The 18,868-nt window shown below is 47.6% G+C and overlaps 1 protein-coding gene across 1 annotated transcript in view; it reads left to right on the top strand.

Annotated features, from left to right (window-relative positions):
- The window catches only part of GABPA (GA binding protein transcription factor subunit alpha), a 47,763-nt gene that overhangs the window by 19,388 nt on the left and 9,507 nt on the right, over nt 1-18,868 (top strand). The window contains exons 4-6 of the mRNA XM_069760872.1: nt 7,887-7,971; nt 9,147-9,389; nt 12,987-13,181. Coding sequence (XP_069616973.1) covers nt 7,887-7,971; nt 9,147-9,389; nt 12,987-13,181 — 523 coding nt within the window. The remainder of the gene's footprint in view (nt 1-7,886; nt 7,972-9,146; nt 9,390-12,986; nt 13,182-18,868) is intronic.

Raw genomic sequence — 18,868 nt, 5'->3', positions numbered from 1 at the left:
ATGGGCAGCCCATGTGCGCCCACTTACGCAAACTTGTTCCTGGGCTGGTGGGAGGACAGTATTGCCTTCTCAGAGACTTATGAGAATTATCTGGCCCTTGTGGACCTTTGGGTCAGATATATAGATGATATTTTCATATTGTGGAGGGGCACCAGGGAGGGTTTTGCTGAGTTTGTGGCATCCCTTAACGATAATGAGATTGGCCTCAGCTTTACTTTTGAAATACAGGAAGAGAGACTACCATTTCTGGATGTCCTCATCTCTAAATCTAGGGATGGGGAGTGTCTTGAAACTACTGTGTACAGGAAGCCGACCGCAACCAATTCCCTTTTAAGGTGGGACAGCCATCATCCCTTCTCTCTAAAAAAGGGTATCCCTAAAGGCCAATACCTTAGGTTGCGTCGCAACTGTTCCAATCAAAGGGATTTTAAAATAAAGGCGGATGATCTTCGGCAGAGGTTCCGGACCAGGGGCTACCCGGATTGGATTCTTAGGGAAGCATTTCGCCATGCGAATGCATGTGAGAGGGGGACCTTGCTTATACCCCGAAATAGAGAAGAAGAGACCCCTAAGGAGACTAGGGTGATTTGCACCTTTGACAATGGGGCAGGACCCGTGAGGGACATCTTGAAAAAACATTGGGGAATTTTGGGGATGGACGAGGACGTGAAAGATATCATTGGCAAGGAACCAAGGATCACCTATCGGAGAGGTAGGAGTTTAGGTGATAGACTCATGCATAGCCATTTCACTACGCCTAGAAAGGAGACATGGCTTCCTCAAAGACCAGCAGGATGTTTTAAATGTGGAGCCTGTGTGGCGTGTGATTTTGTCCTTACTGGGAAGGTATTCCATAATGAGCATACACAGCAGTCCTATACCATCAGGGACTTTATCAATTGTAGAACAACAGGGATTGTATACAGGGTGAGTTGTATCTGTGGAATCACCTACATTGGAAAAACGATCAGAGAATTCAGACGACGAGTGGGGGAACACTTGGGGGATATACGAAACAGAAGGGATACCCCGATAGCAAAACATGTGCATGATATACATGGGGGTGACCCCAAGGTCTTGCGTTTTATGGGGATTGATAAGGTGCATCCTCCGTCCAGGGGGGGTGACCTGGATAAAATGCTTCTTCAGAGAGAAGCGAGATGGATCTTTCTTCTGGATACATGCCAACCCCATGGTTTGAACGAACAACTTAATTATAGCTGTTTCCTTTAGGCTTTATTTACCTTATTAGTGGTGTTCTCCTTGCCTAGTCTTTCTCTCCATTACTCTCTGTCCGTTCCCTCCCTCTCTCCCCTTCCCCTTTCCCATCTTATTATTTTATGTAATTTGTTATTTGTCTGTTTGACGGGTCTTCTCCAGTTACCATGCCAAAGAAAGCAAGATATATTATGATCCATCGGGATCTGTTTGGAAACTAGCCACTGCTATTTTCTATATAGCCATCTAGGTTATAATGGGTGTCACTATGACTTCAATTACTGACACCTCTATGTCTAGTATGAGCTTCTGTTTTTTGCTTCTGTGCATCCATTTTTATCCACGTTTCACGCTAATTGTTTTATGGAATTTTGTTTAACCCTTGTCAGGCTGCATAATTTTACAACCTTAACAGGCTGCATAGGTACAATTGTACCTTCACATATACCTCCACTGTGGGAAGACTTTACTTGGTTTCAGAAACTAAAGTTCATTCAGCTACAAATGTTATGCTGATATCTATTGTTCAGTGTTGTTACTGGTCACTTATGTTGCTGTCAATTAAGTTAATTCAAACTGGGAGTGGCTTCTACTTGTCTTCCTGCCTCCCTCCTCTCATTAGCCATTTTGCTGTTCATCTCATTGCTGTGAGCACACATTTCTAGGCTTGTGAAGTCTTCAATTTCTTGGAAACGAAGGTAGGAAAGTCTCACAGCATCTAACAGCCAGTTATACCTTTATTCTCATTATGTGGGGACAGAACAGTCAAATTGTCTTTCAGCCTGGACTTGGCTTACATATATTTTGTATGAAACTTATCACTATAGGTATAATTTTTATACGAAAAATGGATAATAATTAGTATCTACATATTGTTTTACGATGTTTTATTTATATTCAGCACAAAATACGAAGCCAAAATTCATCTAGCAAGTCATCATGAGTGATAGTAATGCTGGATCTAGTTTCCGCCATAATCCAAGAAAACGTGTTTGCAGGTTAGTATAATTTTGTGAAAAGCCAATAATGTAGTATTTCGGAAAATTATTTATTTTACATTTTTTCATATTTACAGATTTACGTCTGACGAAATAATGCGAATGCTAGAAGAATCTGATTCTGAGCATGAGGATGAACCATATGTTCCATCTGATGATGAAAACTATGTACCACAAGTGGATGTTACTGAAGAAGATTCAGACATTGAACAAGAAATGGTCATAGAGCATGAAAATGAATACGAATCAGACGAAAGTGTTGAGGATGATTCTGTGCGTCAAAGTGCAGGCGACATTTGGACTGCTAAGGATGAAACTCAATGGTGCAGTAATCCACTGCCAAATGCACAAACAAAATCTCGTAATGTCCTACGACAAAGAGGTGGCCCTGCAGCAATCAGCAACCTATATACAGCAAAAGAGCTATTCAAGTCCATCATGACTCCCGAGATGTGTGACATCATATTACGGGAAACGAATCGAAAGGCCAAGAGAGTTTGTGATGCTTACAACAACGAACTGGTACAACGTTTTCCTGATTCTTCCAAACGGCCACCACAAAAAACATTCAAGCAATTTACTGAAACTGAACTTCATGCATTTTTGGGCATACTGATTGCTGCTGGTGTGCACAGAGCCAACAAAGAGAATCTGGAGGAAATGTGGAATGTTGCTGCTCTGCCTCTTATACGTGCAGCCATGTCTCGTGACCGCTTCAAGATGATACTCAGATTTATCAGGTTTGACAACGAAAATACACGTGCAGAACGTGTGCAAACAGATAAAGCTGCACCAATACGGGACATCTGGACAATGCTGAACAGTAATCTGGAGAGAGCCTACAAGCCATATCATTGTATCACCGTCGACGAGCAATTATTTCCATTTAGAGGTCATACTAAATTTACCCAGTATATACCTTCAAAACCAGCTAAATATGGCATAAAGATTTTCTGGGCTTGTGACTCATCAAATGCCTACCCTTTACAAGGTCAGCTCTACACTGGGAAACCAACTGATGGTCCTCGACAAGTAAACATTGGAGAACGAACAGTATTGGACCTAGTGAGCTCGTATAAAGGCTCTGGAAGAAATGTCACCACCGATAACTTCTTTACAACCATGGAACTAGCTAAGGTATTGAACTCCTGGAACATGACACTAGTTGGTACAGTGAGAAAAAACAAAAGGTTCCTACCTAACAACATGCAGCCTGCCAAAGAAAGGCCTGTATACTCGACAAATTTTGCCTACAATCATGATGCAACAGTCTGTTCATATGTACCAAAGAAGAACAAATCAGTCGTGCTTCTATCATCTATGCACATGACGGGAGAAGTTGAAGAGACACTAGCAGCCAAGCCAGAGATAATAAAATACTACAACATAACAAAAGGTGGCGTTGATGTTATGGATAAAATGTTGGGAGAGTACACTGTGAAACGACGAACATCACGTTGGACTTTGGCATTTTTCTACAATATGATTGATGTCAGTGGGTTAGCATCCTACATCATCTACAGAGAACACAATCCAAGCTTCAGGGCAAAGGATCAACGAAGAAAGTTCCTGAAAGATCTCGCAAATCAGCTGTGTATGATTGCAATTGAAGATCGTAGTACAAACAAAATGATAATGAGAAACCATTTTCTTCGAGGTGCAGTAGAAATGGTGCTTGGACGATGCATTGTGGTAGCATCGCAGCCAGCAGCTGGCCCCAAAATACCTCATGGTAGTCGTGGACCCTCCCCTGTTGTTGGTAGTTGCTATGTCTGCAGAGACCTGAGACTAGAAAGTCTTGTGTGGTTTGTGTGAAACCCATTTGCGATGAACACTCTGTAGCAAAGCCAACATGCATTACTTGCAAAGAAAATCAATAAAAAAAAGTTTCTTACATTTTCTTTTATAATGTAAATGAACTGTTTTTTACTTGTTTATAATAGTTAAATAGCATTATCATTAAAAAAAAATTTATGCTTTTTCCCTTGCATTATCTTCATTCAAAATATATGAGGTACATTTGTACCTATGCAGCTTGTTATGGATGCAAAAAGATCTCGACCCCTTATCTCAGAAGCGGGTGGAGATATTTTATTGAAATTTGGCCAATATATTCTGGACCAAAAATGTAGAGATGTCACGAAATTTCAGCCCTCTACGTCTTTTCAAAAAAAAGTTATTGCAATTTTAAAACGGATTAGTTACAATTGTACCTATTCAGCCGGATAAGGGTTAATTGATCTTCGCCCATTTATGTTAGCCTCTAACCCCCTCCCCCTTGTTTGGGTTTATAATCCATTTCTGCCAGTTTGCTTGTGATTATGCATGGATGTGGGTACCGCATAGAATCTTATTTGTTGATATCATGAGTTGATTCGGTTATTGTGACGCTTCCCCCCCTCCCTTCTGTGCAACTTACAAGGGCCGGTGCTTCACTGTGGTCGTGGACGGAGACGGCTTGCGTTTCACCCTTGAAACGCATTCACCATGGCAACATGTGGGCGCCGTACAGGATGGGACGCGTACAAGATGGCGCCGCAACTTCTGGTACCTGCACTTACCACGCCGAGTGAGTCGGCTTGCGTTCCACTGCTGGAGCGCACCCAGCGTTACATGTTGTGGGCGCCGTACAGGATGTGACGCGTACAAGATGGCGCCGCAACTTCCGGTTCCTGCACTTACCACGCCGAGTGAGTCGGCTTGCGTTCCACTGTTGGAGCGCACCCAGCGTTACATGCTGTTGGGCGCTTGATAGGATGTGATGCGCACAGGATGGCGCCACAACTTCCGGTGCATGCGCTCACTATGTGATATTATGTATAATCCAGTAACCATGTGGACATGGTGAGTGCTTGTGCCATATGGCCGCTTATGATAGTGGAGGTTTACTGACATCAATTATGCCCCCGACTATGTACGCCTGGCTAAACACATCAGCGCACATGAGATGGCGCCGTAACTCCGGTGCCCCCTTTTTTTTTTTTTTTCCGTATATCATTATTTATAAACTGGTAACCATGCAGCCGCATATGGCTTTTTTTTTTTTTTTTTTTTCCGTATATCATTATTTATAAACTGGTAACCATGCAGCCGCATATGGCTTTTTTTTTTTTTTTTTTCCGTATATCATTATTTATAAACTGGTAACCATGCAGCCGCATATGGCTTTTTTTTTTTTTTTTTTTCCGTATATCATTATTTATAAACTGGTAACCATGCAGCCGCATATGGCTTTTTTTTTTTTTCGTATATCATTATTTATAAACTGGTAACCATGCAGCCGCATATGGCTTTTTTTTTTTTTTTTTCTTCGTATATCATTATTTATAAACTGGTAACCATGCAGCCGCATATGACTAGTGCTGGTTTTGTGCGGCTATGATAATTTTTCATTCATGAGTATGGGGGCTCACGGGCATTATTTATGCCCCCTTGGAATGCCCCAACTGGATCTATAGCTTTTTGGGGCATACAGTGCACATGGTTTATTAGGCAGTTTGATCCGTTCCGGGTTTTCCCATATCCCAGTATATCAGGTACTAGGGGGAGGGGCTTTGGGTATATAGAGAGGCTTCAGAGGTGGGTTGTACTCTACCAGAGACTGTGGACACAGACGGTCATCTCCAGCGTGGGTTACCTAGCCACTGCAGGCCCCACAATTTAGACGGACTTACATCTCTGTGCCCGTTGGCACTTTTTTCCATATGACTCCCCTGATGATTCTCCATGACCGGAGTTGAAACGCGTAGGGAGGAAGATTCTACGTTTCAAGAGGTTTTGGGACTCTGCCTTTACACATATTGGGTGGGCTGGTCCCTTAGAGCAAGGTCCATTTGGGGCCTGTCCTTGTCAGGACAGGAGTTACAGGGTAGACATACTACTTCAGCCCTGCCCCTCCTCATCTAATTGGATCTCTACTGTGTCGTACGGAAGTATACAGTGTCCGGCAGCTTGGGTGAGATCCAACCATTCTTTTTTATTGAGCACTGGTTCACCTGAGCACTTTGTATGTTTTTTTCGTTTGTGTCCTGTTGGATGTGCAGTTTTTAGCATTAAATATTAAAAGTTATGTTTTATTAGTGGATATCCTCCACAGCTGATTCTGTCTCCCCCATTTGCTGTTGCTGCGATAAAAAAAAAAAAAAATCACATACTCACCTCTCCGTCGCTCAGGCCCCCGGCACTTCCAATATTCACGTGCTCCTCGTTCCGGCGCCGCTCCATCTTCAGCACTGATGTTCAGGCAGAGGGTGTGCACTAACCACGTCACCGCGCCCTCTAACCTGAGCGTCACTGCAGAAGACGGAGCGGTTCCCGGAATGAGGAGCAGGTGAATATCGCGCAGTGCTCCCCTCCCCGTTATACTTACCTGCTCCCTGGCTTCTCAGCACTGCAGCTTCTTGCTGTACTGAGCGGTCACCGTTACCGCTCATTACAGTAATGAATATGCGGCTCCACCCCTATGAGAGGTGGAGCAGCATATTCATTACTGTAATGAGCGGTACCATGTGACCGCTCAGTACAGGAAGAAGCTGGTGCGTCGGGGAGCCAGGGACCTGCAGGGACCACGACAGGAGAAGGTGAGTATTATTACACAGCTCCCCCTCTCCTGCCGACCCCTGGGTATGACTCGAGTATAAGCCGAGAGGGGGACTTTCAGCCAAAAAATGGGCTGAAAATCTTGGCTTATACTCGAGTATATACGGTATATATAATTTATTAGTATATGGCAGCAGTTTACTTGCTAAAAAGATCATCTACATTCTCTTGATTTACTGACTGGGTGTATACACAGGTGTAAGTGCTGGAAATCCCTGTCGGGATCCCCATCGCCCACTTATTTTGATAGGTGGTTAAGCAGCATAAGGTTGTGTTCACACATCTGAACTTGGACCAAGAAACATGGATGTGTGAATACAACATAAGGGTACATACATATAGTAACTCCTTCAGGCGTGACTGCTCCAAATCCTGCCTGAAAAAGACCCAGAAAATGTTCAAAAGTCTGAATATATGCATTTCTGTAGTAAAATAACTCCCTTCTTCAGGTGTTTTTGGTTTACAGACACATTGTACTTTTTCAACACAAGAAAACGGGGTGGCTAAAAAAAAAAAAAAAAAGTTTGCGAAAAACGAAGACCACAACCCACCCCGCAAAAAAGACACTTAGGGGACTTTCAGTATTTGTAAGCCAAAACTAGGAGTGGGTGAAACAACATGCAGAAATGGTGACGGGTTTCTATTATACTTTTCTACTGATAGGTTTTAGCTTACACATACTGAACGTGTGAGTGTGGCCTTAGGGGGGAAAAAGCTTGAACGGCTGGTCGGCCTCATGTAAATATCATGTGCATATTCCTTAATAGCCATTTGCATGATGATATGAGGGCAGTACGGTGGCTCAGTGGTTAGTACTTCAGCCACGCAGTTGGGTTCTTCAGCTAAGAGCAATGTCTGTATGGAGTTTGTATGTTCTCTCGATGTTTGCTTGGGTTTCCTCCGGGTTCTCCAATTTCCTCACACACTCGAGACATAATGATAGGGAATTTTTTTGTGATCCCCAATGGGGTCAGTGATGATGATGTCTGTAAAGCTCTGTGGAATTAATGGCACTACATAAGTGAGTAAAATATTTTTATTTATTTTTTAATTTGTCTATTTCTACAACAGCTCGATCCAGACAGAAGTTTATTTGACCAGGGAGTTAAAACCGATGGATCCGTACAACTGAGTGTGCAAGTTATTTCTCAACAAGGTTAGTAGTTTGACCATACGTACCATAGCAGTCTGACCTGGGCTATCTACATACAAATCGATCACATCACTTTTTCTCCTTCTTTAAAAAAAACAAACAAAACCTTTAGGGTATGTGCACAGGTAGCGGATTCTCTGCGGATCCACAGCGTTTTTTGCAGTGCAGAAACGCTGCAGATCCGCAATTGATTTACAGTACAATGTAAATCAATGAGAAAAAAAATGCTGTGCACACTTTGCGGAAAATCCGCTGCGGAAACACAGAAGTAGCATGTCACTACTTTTTTGTGAATCTGCAGCGTTTTTGTACCCATTCCATTATAGAAAATCGCATGGGTAAAAACGAAACCGCACAAAAAACGCGACAAATCCGCAGGTGCGTTTCCTGCCAGGAGAGGCAGAATCCGCACCAGAAAATCCTAAGCCTAATCCGCAACGTGTACACATAGCCTAAGTTGGTATCATAGTGACTTCCAGCACCGTTTTGCTCTGCCAATCTTAACATTGTGAAACCAGTGTTGGAATAGGTTTTTTCCTGCCATTTCATCATGCAGAATTTTTTTTCCCTGTTTTTCGGTACATTTTTTGGTAAATGTAAACTCTCCCTGCAATAGAGGAGGCCTCATATGGATGGGTTGACAGAGAAAGATATGTTATGACTCGTGGAAGAAGTGAAGTAAAATGAAAGTTCAGAAATTCCATTTCACATCTGCCATCCACTTTTTATCTGAAAAAAATCCTTTCAAAGGCAGAAGTGCACAACATATTGTTATATCCGCAGCATCATACATTTGTTGGGGATTTGTCACTGAACTCACACATTGCAATGCAGATTTAAGACCTTAACCTAAATGTCAGTGTATAATACAATGGGACACATTCGCTGTCACACAGGCTCACGCTCTCATCAGAGGTGACGGTGAGGTGGCAGCGCTGCCTCGCTGTGGGGGACGGGTGCTGCAGCTCCGGCCACTAATGGCTGATGGAGACTGTGCTTGCTTGTGGCCTTTTCATTACGGTTTATTATGTTATATATTGTTAGAATTCCAATGATATGAACACATGATCACAATAATTTGAATCCATTTCTACATCATGAAAATAATTTAACTTCTGCGTTTGGTGCAAGGCTCGCGCGTGCTTCATGTTGTGCAATGTTTTGTCATTTGTGCATAGGCCTTGAGCCAAAGCTGAACATTCTTGAGATAGTCAAACCTGTAGAGACTGTAGAAGTGGTGATCGATCCGGATGCCCATCATGGAACGGTGGAAGCTCAGCTTGTAGAAGAGGCCCAGGTGATCACTCTGGACGACACAAAGCACGTCACCATCTCAGACGAAACCTCAGAACAAGTGACCCGGTGGGCAGCGGCATTGGAGGGTTACAGGAAGGAGCAAGAGCGCTTGGGCATACCGTACGGTGAGTGACGGCACATGTCTGCTTGGTGGAGAATATGGGAAGTCTGTTACATTGGGGGATTATTAAGTGTCATATATTCACATTAAAAAAAATTAATATATATATATATATATACATACGCATGCATGCATACATACAGTACAGACCAAAAGTTTGGACACACCTTCTCATTTAAAGATTTTTCAGTATTTTCATGACTATGAAAATTGTACATTCTCACTGAATGCATCAAAACTATGAATTAACACATGTGGAATTATATACTTAACAAAAAAGTGTGAAATTGAAATTGTCTTATATTCTAGGTTCTTCAAAGTAGCCACCTTTTGCTTTGATGACTGCTTTGCACACTCTTGGCATTCTCTTGATGAGCTTCAAGAGGTAGTCACCGGGAATGGTCTTCCAACAATCTTGAAGGAGTTCCCAGAGACGCTTAGCACTTGTTGGCCCTTTTGCCTTCACTCTGCGGTCCAGCTCACCCTAAACCATCTCGAGTGAGTTCAGGTCTGGTGACTGTGGAGGCCAGGTCATCTGGCGTAGCACCCCATCACTCTCCTTCTTGGTCAAATAGCCCTTACACAGCCTGGCGGTGTGTTTGGGGTCATTGTCCTGTTGAAAAATAAATGATGGTCCAACTAAACACAAACCGGATGGAATAGCATGCTGCTGCAAGATGCTGTGGTAGCCATGCTGGTTCAGTATGCCTTCAATTTTCAATAAATCCCCAACAGTGTCACCAGCAAAGCACCCCCCACACCATCACACCTCCTCCTTTATTCTTCACGGTGGGAACCAGGCATGTAGAGTCCATCCGTTCACCTTTTCTGCGTCGTACAAAGACACGGTGGTTGGAACCAAAGATCTCAAATTTGGACTCATCAGACCAAAGCACAGATTTCCACTGGTCTAATGTCCATTCCTTGTGTTCTTTAGCCCAAACAAGTCTCTTCTGCTTGTTGCCTGTCCTTAGCAGTGGTTTCCTAGCAGCTATTTTACCATGAAGGCCTGCTGCACAAAGTCTCCTCTTAACAGTTGTTGTAGACATGTGTCTGCTGGTAGAACTCTGTGTGGCATTGACCTGGTCTCTAATCTGAGCTGCTGTTAACCTGCGATTTCTGAGGCTGGTGACTCGGATAAACTTATCCTCAGAAGCAGAGGTGACTCTTGGTCTTCCTTTCCTGGGGCGGTCCTCATGTGAGCCAGTTTCTTTGTAGCACTTGATGGTTTTTGCCACTGCACTTGGGGACACTTTCAAAGTTTTCCCAATTTTTTTGGACTGACTGACCTTCATTTCTTAAAGTAATGATGGCCACTCATTTTTCTTTACTTAGCTGCTTTTTCTTGCCATAATACAAATTCTAACAGTCTATTCAGTAGGACTATCAGCTGTGCATCCACCAGACTTCTGCACAACACAAATGATTGTCCAAACCCCATTTATAAGGCAAGAAATCCCACTTATTAATCCTGACAGGGCACACCTGTGAAGTGAAAACCATTCCCGTGTCTTCCCCTTGAAACTCATCAAGAGAATGCCAAGAGTGTGCAAAGTAGTCATCAAAGCAAAAGGTGGCTACTTTGAAGAACCTAGAATATAATACATAATTTCAGTTATCTCACACTTTTTTGTTAAGTACCGTATATACTCGCGTATAAGCCGACCCCCCTAATTTTGCCACAAAAAACTGGGAAAACTTATTGACTCGAGTATAAGCCTAGGGTGGAAATGCAGCATTTACCGGTGAATTTCAAAAATAAAAATAGATCATTATTTCCCCATAGCTGTGCCATATAGTGCTCTGCACCGTTCATATTTCCCCATAGCTGTGCCCCATACTGTGCTCTGCACTGTTCATTATTGCCCCATATATGCTCTGCACCGTTCATTATTGCCCCATATCTGTGCCCCATATCTGTGCCCCATATCTGTGCCCCATATATGCTCTGCACCGTTCATTATTGCCCCATATCTGTGCCCCATATCTGTGCCCCATATCTGTGCCCCATATATGCTCTGCACCGTTCATATTGTCCCATATCTGTGCCCCATACAGTGCTCTGCTCTGCACCGTTCGTTTTGTCCCATAGATGCTCCACATACTCACCTCTCTTGCTTGCAGCTCCCAGCGTCCGGTCCCGGCGCCTCAATCTTCCCGGCGTCTCTCTCTCTGCTCTGACTTATCAGGCAGAGGGCGCCGCGCACACTATATGCGTCATCGCGCCCTCTGACCTAAACAGTCAGAGCGCAGACGCCGGGAAGATGGAGCGGCGGCTGGAACGCGGACAGGTGAATATTACATACTTACCTGGTCCCAGCGATCCTGACGCTCACTCTGCCTGTCACAGCTGGTCTTCGGTGCCGCAGCCTCTTTCTCTATCAGCGGTCACCGGCACCGCTGATTAGAGAAATGAATACGCGGCTCCACCCCTATGGGAGGTGGAGCCGCTTATTCATTTTTCTAATGAGCGGTCCCACGTGACCGCTGAAGAGGGGAAGAACTGCAGCACCGAAGACCGTGGGACGGCAGGGACAGCGCCAGGATCGCTGGGACTAGGTAAGTATACCTCAGCGCCCTCACCCCCTCACCCACCGACCCTGCCACCCACCTTGACTCGAGTATAAGCCGAGAGGGGCACTTTCAGCCCAAAAATTTGGGCTGAAAATCTCGGCTTATACTTGAGTATATACGGTATATAATTCCACATGTGTTAATTCATAGTTTTGATGCCTTCAGTGAGAATGTACAATTTTCATAGTCATGAAAATACAGAACAATCTTTAAATGAGAAGGTGTGTCCAAACTTTTGGTCTGTACTGTGTGTATGTATACACGCACACACTATATATATTTTTTTCACATAAAATATAAATCACCCTCTTTTCCCAGATTGTAATTAGTGAAATAATAAATTATTACGTGTCACTGTGTGCATATTTGCACTAATGAAATATTTTCTCCCATACTGTGAACGTTGTGACTGAAATTTAGAATGAAAATGGCAGAACCAGCTTTCACTTTTCCAACCTAGTGAGGGGTAAAATGTTTGCAATGCCTCAGTGATTGCAGTACATAGTGAAATTGCCAACCTCGCCTTGTTCTTTCACATGGTGTAACATTGATAAGTTGCATATGAAGAACCATGTGTGAAGGAGGCCTATAATAGGATTTACTCTAAACAATTTCTAATATTGCTGACGGCCATGAGGGAAGCTAAGTACGCCCTCTCTGAGTTGTATGGTTTTACATAAAGGGAACCGGTCGCCTGAATCGTTGAATCTTTCTGCCTAATCTGCAGGCAGCATAGATCGGGTTCCGGGGTGAGACAGGGATTGGCATTTAGAGAACTGCTAGATCTGCAGCACGTGACTTATTTGATCAAAACTGCAGCAGGCATCCCAGTAAGTGATATATCGCTGGAATCAGGGTTTTGGCCCCTTCACCAGATTGGATAAAGACAACGTGGCTTGACTGAACTAACATCCGCAGTGTCTGTATTTCTGAGAGCAATGTCAGACTGCCGCCGTGTGATCCTGGCTTTATAGTAAATGTCTTGTGCCATCTATATCTGATGAAATCTGCTTCTGTTTGTTTCCAGATCCACTCCAGTGGTCCACAGACCAAGTGCTACACTGGGTGCTATGGGTGATGAAGGAGTTCGGGATGACTGATATCAATGTGAACGCCCTCAGTATTCCCGGAAGAGACCTCTGCCAGATCGGGCAAGAAGATTTCTTTCAGAGAGTTCCCAGAGGCGAGATATTATGGAGTCATCTGGAGCTGCTAAGGAAATGTATGAAAACGTTCAGCACATGTGTAGAGGAAATCACTTTTTTTTTTTTTTTTCTTTTCTTTTTTTTTTTCAGTGTTGGATTTGCATCTGTGACCGGCACATATCCTCTTAGCACATATGGACCCCAGTATATAAATGGGTTTCCTGCTAACAAAACACCTTTTATTTTAAAAATGTTAAACCCCTTAGAGGAAATGGACGTGCCTGTAAGTCCACATGTGTGTAGGGGGTGTAGGAGCTGAGCCCTCTCCACACACAGCAGATGTCGGCTGTGTTTAACAGCCAGCATCTGCCTGTTCCAGCTCTGATTGCTGCCGTTTTACTATTTAGTTGGAGTCAGAGAACCCAATCCCAGCGTTATTTACAGGGTTATGTTTTGTTTTTCTTTATCGCCTCTCATTGGGGGACACAGGAACCATGGTGTATGCTGCTGCCACTAGGAGGCTGACACTATGCAAATAAAAAAGTTAGCTCCTCCTCTGCAGTGTACACCCCACCGACTGGCATTAAACTCTTCAGTTTAGCTTAGTGTCAGTAGGAGGTGGACACGGGTCTTTCTTTAGACCCTTATCTACCTCAATGTGCGTCGTTTCTTTTCAGGTTTTTTCCGGATGGGATACAGGGTGAGCTGTCACACCTGTAGTCCCTCAAGCGGACTATGAGTACGGCGTGTACTGCCACCCCGTATCCTCATAGATCCCTCAGCAGGACCAAGAGCCTGGCACACAAGCGTGCTCAGAAGTCCGGTCCTGGCCCGTCCCCCACCCACTCGCCCACCAGAGCCTGTCGGTCGGAGGAGACGAGGACGTCCATCAGCAGCTCCTATGGACGTCTGATACCTTCTCAAGGTTAGTAGCAGACGACGGGGGATTTTACTAGGTGAGTATTTCTAAAGGGGTTCCCAGGACTCAGCGCGGGTCATCGCTGCATTTGCAGCACTTTCCCCGTTCCCTGCGCGGTGGCTACCTTTCCATGCCCCACCGCGTTCCTCCAGCGGTCGCCGTTCTTCCTTCAGGCCCCGGCCTCCCGGGGCCTGCTTGCGGCACACTCCTGCCTGCAGTTTTTCCTTCAGCGGTCGCTGGCTCCTAATTTAGGCCCCGGCCTTTTCCGGGGCCTACTTGCGGCATACCAGCTGCCCTCAGCGTTCCCCCCTCAGCGTTCTATGCGGCGGCCTCTCCGGCGGCGCTCACCTCCACAGCCAGCTGGGGCCTACTCCCTCCCGCGATTCTTTACCGGCGGCATCGCTCTGCCGGGCAGCGTCTGCGCCGCGGGGATCTTCTCTCCGGTCACCGGCTCCTAATTTAGGCCCCGGCTTTTCCGGGGCCTACTCCGGCGACTCTTTTCCGGCGGCAGCGCTCTCTCTCTTTCATGTGGCGGCTTCAGCGCCGCTCTGCCGGGCAGTGTCTGCGCCGCGGGGGTTCTTCTCAGCGGGCACCGGCTTCTAATTTAGGCCCGGGCTTTTCCCGGGGCCTACTTCCGGTTCCGCGCTCCGCCCACTTCCTTCTTCATCGGGCGGGCTTTTTTCCCGCCCGACATACTGTGCCTGCTCATCGGCGCCCCCCTGTCTGGCTCCGCCCCCTTCCTCCAGGGACAGCGTCTGTGTGTGCTCACCGCTTCCTAGCTGCAGGAGCTCACGCAGCGCGCCCCACACCTTCGCCACTGCATCCTCCGTGGGCACAAAATCTGCACAGAATCCAGCACCTCAGGGCAGGAGTTCTCCTCCGGCAAGTGGGACATCTTCCAGGACGGGTCCGTGAGTAGCTGCACTGCAGACTGACACCCCCCTCTGCCCCACTGTCCCCTAACCCACTGGCATCTTCAGAGGACCTCTCAAAATGTCTACCTCTAAAGGGGGCCGCTCTCGCCCCCCTACTTCTTCTGCCTTAGTCACGTACTTTGCTTGTTCGTCCTGTAACAGCAAACTTCCCTCAGGTCAGTCCTCCCCGCTGTGTCAGTCCTGCAGCAACCCGATTGTTCCCACCGCCCAGGATCCCCCGGCTGTTCCGCCCGAGAGTGATCCCCCCCCCCATCCCAGGATGGGCCGCCTCTCTGTCACAATCGGTGGCCGATTTAACACGGGTATCTCAAACCCTGGTGTCCGCGCTGGATCGGTTACCCCTGCAGACCCCGGCCGTAGCCAGCGGGTCACAGGAACCGCCGCCAGAGCTCTCCTTGATAAGCCACAAAAGGTCCAGACAGGAACGTCGGTCTGAGTCCTCTTCGCGCTCCATCTCGCCGCTCGGCCCTCCCCCGCGGTTGGTGTCCCACCGATCCTCCTCCCCTGAGTCAGGCGAGGCATTATCTGATGCGCCTTCGGAGGATACTTCGGAGCTGGATCCTAACCAAATCGCCATCATGAGTGAGACAGTCCAGAACCTCATTGGGGCAATAAACCAAACATGTGGCATCAAGGATCCCTCTACGGAACCCGCAGATCAGGCGGTTTCGTTTAGACGGGCCAAACCACCTTCAAAATTTTTCGCTCCTCATCCTGAATTCGAGGAAATCGTGTCCAGAGAGAGAGAGAGAACCCCACTAGGCGTTTTCAGAGGGGAAAACGCCTGGGTGTGTTATATCCTTTTCCTCCAGAACTTACCGCAAATTGGACGGCCTCTCCCTCGGTGGACCCCCCTGTTTCCAGGCTGTCCACCAACACGGTGCTTCCTCTGTCCGGCGGAGCATCTCTGAAGGATTCTAACGATAGAGTTATAGAATCCTTCGCGAAATCTGCTTTTGAAGCGGCTTCAGCGGCTCTATGTTCAGCTTTTGCGTCCACTTGGGCTTCAAAATCCATCTCAAAATGGGCCAAGGATCTTCGGCGAGGTATCCTGGATGGGGCGCCTCCCGCGCAATTAGCGGAACTTGCCAACCAGATTTCCCACGCTGGTGAATACCTGGTTTCCGCCTCCCTGGATGTCGCGTCTTGTGCGGCTCAAGCTTCCAGCAATGCCGTTGCCATCCGCCGGACCGTTTGGCTCAAGGCCTGGCAGGCGGACTTGTCGTCCAAAAAGTCCCTCACTAGTCTGCCCTTCCAGGGCTCTCGCCTCTTTGGTTCCCAGCTGGACCAAATAATTAAGGACGCCACCGGGGGTACAAGTTCTCTTCTCCCCCAGGCTAAGCCTCGTCGCTCTCCTCCTAGACGACAGTTTCGTTCTTTTCGGCCTTTTCGTCGCTTCGCTGCGTCAAACTCCTTTTCCCAGCAGCAACAGAGGCCACAGGCACGTCAAGAGAAGAAGGCGGTGTCCTTTAGGCCCACTCCGTCCTGGCGTCCTCGTTTCTCCCAGGGTAGATCCTCCAGGCGCAGGACTGGAAGATCCACCTCGGCATGACTCTCGGCAAGACTCCAGCCCAACTCCCAGATTGGGCGGCCGTCTTCTCCTTTTCAGGGACGTCTGGTTTTCCGCAGTAGAGGATGCATGGGTCAGGGAAGTTGTATCCTCGGGATACAAAATAGAATTCGCTTCCCGGCCTCGGGATCGTTTCTTCCAATCCCGTCCTCCAAGAGACCCCGCTCTAGTTCCGGGCTTCTTCTCAGCCATCGCTTCTCTGCTCAAATCCGGGGTAATCGTTCCCGTCCCAGAAAAAGAACGCTTCACGGGTTTCTACTCGAATCTTTTTGTGGTACCGAAAAAAGACGGCAAAGTTCGCCCCATTCTGGACCTCAAATTGCTGAACAGGAGAGTTCGCCTGAGACACTTCAGGATGGAATCCCTTCGTTCAGTAATTGCTTCCATGGAGGCTCAGGAGTTTCTATGCTCAATAGATATCCAGGACGCCTACCTCCATGTCCCGATATTTCCCGGACATCACCGTTTCCTGCGCTTCGCAGTGCAACGAGATCATTTTCAGTTCGTCGCTCTGCCGTTCGGTCTCGCAACCGCGCCAAGAGTGTTCACAAAGATCATGGCGGCGCTGATGGCCATCTTGAGAGTCAGAGGCTTGGTCCTATTTCCAGATCTCGACGACATCCTCATCAAGGCTCCGTCCTTCGCTCAGGCCCACGAAAGCCTGTCCATTGTTCTCGACACCTTAGCCCGTTTCGGGTGGCTGGTAAACCGGAAGAAGTCCTGCCTTATTCCTTCTCAGCGCATCATCTTTCTGGGCATGCTTTTCGATACTCGTCAGAGCAGAGTCTTCCTTCCCACAGACAAGAGATCCACTCTGTCGGGACATACGCTTGCTCCAAGGTCCTCGACCTCCCTCCCTCCGTTCGGCCATGAAGGTTCTGGGGAGGATGGTAGCTACATTGGAAGCGATTCGCTTCGCCCAATTCCATTCGCGACCCCTTCAGCAAGCCATTCTGTCTCAGTGGGACAGGTCGGTCTTCTCCCTGGATCGACCGATCAAACTCTCCTTTCGGGTCAGGCGGTCTCTCAACTGGTGGCTGACGTCACCTCTCATCTCCCAGGGCAGGTCCTTCCTTCCAGTTCACTGGCAGGTGGTGACAACGGACGCCAGCCTGCTCGGCTGGAGTGCGGTTTTTCGCCACCTGACGGTCCAGGGTCGCTGCAGGAGTCATCTCTGCCGATCAACGTCCTCGAAATTCGGGCCATCTTCCTGTCCCTCCGCCACTGGGAAAGGATCCTCAGGGGCCTTCCAGTCCGGATCCAGACGGACAACGCCACGGCTGTGGCATATGTCAACCATCGGGGGGACTCGGAGCTCCTTGGCCCTTGCCGAGGTATCCAAGATCCTCCTTTGGGCAGAGGCAACGGTTCCGGTGATATCCGCGGTGCATATCCCCGGCGTGGAAAACTGGGCCGCCGACTTCCTCAGCCGCGAGGGCCTCGCGGCAGGGGAATGGTCCTTGCATCCGGAGGTCTTCCATCAGATTTGTCTTCGATGGGGAACTCCGGATGTGGATCTCACGGCGTCCCGAGTCAACAGGAAGGTTCCGCAGTTTGTCTCCAGGTCCCGCGATCCCCTCGCAGTGGGCATCGATGCTCTGGCCATTCCTTGGTCACAGTTCGAGCTGCCCTACCTGTTCCCACCCCTTCCATTACTTCCCAAACTGTTGAAGAAGATCAAAGCGGAAGGGGTGCCGGTCATCCTGATCGCCCTGGATTGGCCCAGGAGAGCTTGGTTCGCGGAGCTCGTCAACCTTCTCGCGGACGCTCCCTGGCGCCTTCCAGACAGGCCCGATCTGCTGTCCCAGGGTCCGATCTGCCACCCGAATTCTCGGTCGCTCAGTTTAACGGCGTGGCTGTTGAGACCGCGGTTCTGAGAGCGTCTGGCCTTTCGGACCGGGTGATTCACACCATGATTCAGGCTCGGAAGCCTTCGTCTTCCAGGATCTACTACCGCACCTGGAAGGCCTACTTCCGGTGGTGCGAGTCCAACCGCGTTCCGCCTATGGTTTTTTCCCTGCCTTCTCTTTTGGCCTTCCTTCAGGCAGGACTGGATTCGGGCCTGGCTCTTAGTTCTCTGAAGGGTCAGGTCTCTGCGCTTTCCATCCTCTTTCAGAAGACCTTGGCCTCTCGGCCACAGGTTAAGACCTTCTTTCAGGGGGTAGCCCACGCCGTCCCGCCGTACAGGGCCCCTGTGGAGGCATGGGACCTAAACCTGGTACTGGACGTTCTGAAGGTTTCTCCCTTTGAACCTCTTAGGGAGATTCCTCTATCAGTTTTATCATGGAAGGTAGCCTTTCTTGTGGCCATCACGTCCATTCACCGCGTTTCCGAGCTGGC

The sequence above is a fragment of the Ranitomeya imitator genome, chromosome 3 (genome assembly GCF_032444005.1).
Source record: "Ranitomeya imitator isolate aRanImi1 chromosome 3, aRanImi1.pri, whole genome shotgun sequence".
NCBI classification, from domain to species: domain Eukaryota; kingdom Metazoa; phylum Chordata; class Amphibia; order Anura; family Dendrobatidae; genus Ranitomeya; species Ranitomeya imitator.
This window is presented reverse-complemented; position numbering and strand designations above follow the sequence as displayed.